General features: G+C 59.4%; 1 protein-coding gene across 1 annotated transcript in view; it reads left to right on the top strand.

Annotated features, from left to right (window-relative positions):
- Positions 1-3980, top strand: part of CLCN7 (Cl-/H+ antiporter 7) — a gene marked incomplete at its 5' end in the record, with an annotated part of 18182 nt that overhangs the window by 13070 nt on the left and 1132 nt on the right. The window contains 8 exon segments of the mRNA XM_029086756.1: positions 297-435; positions 681-774; positions 2131-2300; positions 2639-2690; positions 3012-3139; positions 3313-3398; positions 3683-3815; positions 3938-3980. The exon segment at positions 3938-3980 is cut by the window's right edge and continues 1 nt beyond it. Coding sequence (XP_028942589.1) covers positions 297-435; positions 681-774; positions 2131-2300; positions 2639-2690; positions 3012-3139; positions 3313-3398; positions 3683-3815; positions 3938-3980 — 845 coding nt within the window.

Below are 3980 nucleotides of genomic sequence, written 5' to 3'. Positions count from 1 at the left end.
GGCTCTGCACTGTCCCCCCAGCCGATCACACCAGCCTTTCCATGGGAGCTGTGCAGGGGAGGTGGGCAGGTCTGCTGGAGCTGGGTGGGCAAAGCTGCTCTTGCTGCTGGCCTCCTGCCCCAGCTTCCCACAACGGCTTCAGCAGAGGACAGAGCACAGGACAGCCTGGCAGGCTCTGGGAAGGGAGCAGAGGCAGCCAGCCTGTCTGTACACCTGATGTGACATGTCAAGCCGGGCTGTGGGCGATCCTGCTGGCACCCCTGGGTGCCACCCTCACTCCTCCACTCCCTTTGCAGGTACATCCACCGGCCCTGCCTCCAGGTGGTCGAGGCCATGCTGGTTGCAGCAGTGACGGCGACCGTGGGGTTCGTCATGATTTACTGCTCGAGAGATTGCCAGCCCATCCAGGGGAGCACGGTGGCATATCCCCTGCAGGTAGGAGATGCTGGAGAATGTCTCTCAGGGTGGGGGGTCCCTGAACCTGGGCAGATGCTGAGCAGGGAGATGAGACCCTGCTGGGTTTTATGGCACTGGTCCTCACAGTCATGCTGGAGACCCAAGTGTGCTTGCTGCCCAGAGCTGCCTCCTCGCTGGCACGTGTTCCCCTGAGCCCACACCCTTCCCTGCCACAGGGCAGCCCAGATCTGCCACTTCTAACTCTCTCTTTTCTTCCCCCTCAGCTTTTCTGTGCTGATGGAGAGTACAACTCCATGGCCACTGCCTTCTTCAACACACCTGAAAAGAGTGTTGTCAACCTCTTCCATGACCCTCCAGGTCTGTGTGCCTGGAGAGTGTGTCCTTGAACATGAGCAGAGCAGGGCTGGGCTGGGCTGGTGTGAGGTGGCTGCCCTGTTCCCTGGGACAAGGCAGGGGATGATCAGCACAGGATAAGGGCACAATGGGATCCAGCAAAGCACTGTACCTGCTCCTTTCCTGTGGTGGTGGAAGGGTGAGGGATGGATGCTGCACCGGGTGGCACCTCTGAGCTCGATGAAGGGCTGTGGTCTTGGGAGCCTGTGGATGGGGACCTGGTTTTGTTTGTGCATGTTTACAAGCTGTTGCTTCTGAGTTGCGTGGGAGCGTGTCTGACCCTCGCTGGCTGTCTGAAGTCCATCCTGGAAATGTCCATCCTGGCTGTTTTCTTAATTAGCAGAGACTCTTGCCCCAGAATGACTTTACCTTCTGGGCAGGTTGTGGAGGTGGATCTTGGGAGTTTGAATTTGCTTGAGAAATGCAATTTGGCTCCCAGGGTCCAGCTCCTATTTCCCTTAGAGCTAGTGTAACGGCAGCTGCCCTCTGCCTGCTGCTCTGAGTTTCATGCCCTGCTGTGCGTGGGCAGGGAGCAGACACTGAATTTCTACACTGTTAGCCCAAAGAGTGCAACAACTTGGCCACCTGAAGCCAAGTGATGACCATCCCGTGTCTTGGGGCTGTTCCCTGCAGTGCTGGGTCCTCCTTGGCTCAGGGCTCTGGTACATTGACCTCTCTGTTGAAGCAGAGGTTGCAAAGTACTTGTTTAAACTAGACTGAGCTGCTCTGCAGTCCTAAAATAGCAGTAGGCTGAGTCCTGGGGACAGCAGGGTCTTGCTGTGATGGCACAGCCCATGCCATAGGGCAGCTTGGGACTGGCCAGAGCAGCCGTGGGAGCTGTGGGACAGGAGGGGGTTTGCAAGACCTACTCTGCTGAGTTGATCCCAAAGCTGGTGGTAGGACCCCTGCCAGCTCACCAGTACCCTGACCTCCTCCAGCACTGGTGGTCCCTCAGGGCTTTGTGAAGTTCGTCATGCTGCCTTGTGGGAGGCTGGGAACCACAGGGCTGGGAGGGGACAGGTCATCGTGGGCCATGAGATAAAGGCATGTGCTGGACTCAGTGGGATGGGAGAGCTTTTGGGATGGCCCTGGCTGGCTGACAGGGTGCTTGAGGGGATGGAAACAACCTAAAGAGCTGGTTTGAAAGGCTCAGGCTGCCAGGGAGGGCGTTGGGATGAAGGTGCACCTGATGAGAGGGGCTTTCACTGCTGGGGGTGTGTTGTGGGGCTGCTGCTGTCTGTTCTCCTATGGCTGCAGCCCATCACGGTGCCCTCTGGGCTGCAGAGCCAGCATTGACTCTCCATTCTCTTCCCACCCCAGGTTCCTACAACCCCATGACGCTGGGCATGTTCACGCTGATGTATTTCTTCCTGGCCTGCTGGACCTACGGCCTCACGGTGTCCGCAGGGGTTTTCATCCCCTCCCTGCTGATCGGCGCTGCCTGGGGGAGGCTCTTCGGTATCTCCCTGTCCTACCTGACCAAGGGCTCGGTGAGTCCTCGCTGGGAAGGGGTGCTGGGCGGGGAGAGCCGTGGCACCCAGCCCTCCTCCCTTGACTCTGGGCAGGCAGCAGGCATGGAGCTGACTAAGAGCCTGGCACAGCAGGCTGGAAAGGTGTGAAGAGGGTTGGCTCCTCATTTGATGTCCTCCTGAGCTGGGTCTGGGCTTTCCCATGTCCTGACAGAGCCCTGCCAGCAGCTGTGCTGAGCAGGCAGCCTCAGGCACTCTCCCCACTTTGGAGGGGGGCTTTGAGGTCAGGGTGCTGTTTATTATTTCTGGATGCCCTGGAGGCAGCAGCTGACTCAGCCCCTTCTCTCTCCTGTGCTCAGATCTGGGCTGACCCTGGGAAGTACGCCCTGATGGGAGCTGCTGCACAGCTGGGTGAGTTCCTCATGGCACAGTCTTGGTCATCTCCTGCTCATGTCAGGGTGAAGGTGGCATGGGAAAAAGTGATCCCTGCTTCCCTAGTGCAGCTTCTTCTCCAGCTGAAGCCCAGCCTGGCTGTCGGCTTCCTAATGACTCTGCCAAGCATGGGCAGCACCAGGGCACTAGTGAGGGCTGGGCTGGACCAGAGCCTCCCTGCCCATGTGGGTGGTCCTGTATTGCTTTGCAGAGACTGAGGAGCCTCGGGTGCTTTGCTATCCCTTCACCCCATGCTTCCCTTCCTCCCTAAACCCCCACACCTCTTGGTGCCTCTCGCAGGTGGGATAGTGCGGATGACACTGAGTCTCACAGTCATCATGATGGAGGCTACGGGCAATGTTACCTACGGTTTCCCCATCATGCTGGTGTTGATGACAGCGAAGATTGTGGGAGACTACTTTGTGGAGGTGAGGGTTGGGGTGCTTACCAGGAGCCTGGGATCCGGTGAGAACCTGGGGGTGCTGGGAAGCTGCAGGAGGGCCGGGACAAGCATGTGCTCCCTCTCAGAGAGGAGCTGTTGCCTGGCTGAACCCCTCAGCATCTCACCAGGCTTCTCCTGATGGCTTGGCTGTCATTGCAGGGGCTGTATGACATGCACATCCAGCTTCAGAGTGTGCCCTTCCTGCACTGGGAGGCCCCGGTGACGTCCCACTCCCTCACGGCCAGGTAGGTGGCCTGGGGGACACGTGTCACTCCTCGGGCAGCAGCTTTTGGACCATGCTGCTGGTCTGAGCTGGAAATGGAGGTGGTGACAGGAGCCTGCTATCCCCTGGTGTCACCAGCCCAGCTCCTTCCCCAGCAGGGAGTGTGGTCTGCAGTGTGTTCTCTCCCCACATCCCTAGCAGGTTCTGGGGACAGAGGAGGCATCAGGGCTGCAGAAGCCCGTGTATTGGGTGGGATGCTTGGGGTGTGCTGCAATGGGGCTGTTTCACACCCAGCCTTCCCCGCAGGGAGGTCATGAGCACTCCTGTCACCTGCCTGCGGAGGATTGAGCGAGTGGGCACGGTTGTGGACATCCTCAGTGACCCCTGCTCCAACCACAACGGCTTCCCAGTGGTGGAGAGCAACCCTGACGCCACACAGGTGGGCTGGGTGCCACTCGCGAGGGAATGCAGCTGGGGGTCTGCCCATGCGAGGGCTGGCTGTGGCATGGGACCCTCGCCCTTGCCCCCCAGCCCCATCTCACGTGTGCTGCTCTGTCACAGGTGGCAGGACTGCGGGGTTTGATCCTGCGTTCCCAGCTCATTG

This window comes from Antrostomus carolinensis, unplaced genomic scaffold, assembly GCF_000700745.2.
Source record: "Antrostomus carolinensis isolate BGI_N321 unplaced genomic scaffold, ASM70074v2 scaffold30909, whole genome shotgun sequence".
In the NCBI taxonomy this organism is placed as follows: domain Eukaryota; kingdom Metazoa; phylum Chordata; class Aves; order Caprimulgiformes; family Caprimulgidae; genus Antrostomus; species Antrostomus carolinensis.
The sequence above is the reverse complement of the archived record's forward strand: the minus strand, read 5'-3'. Positions and strand labels throughout refer to the sequence as shown.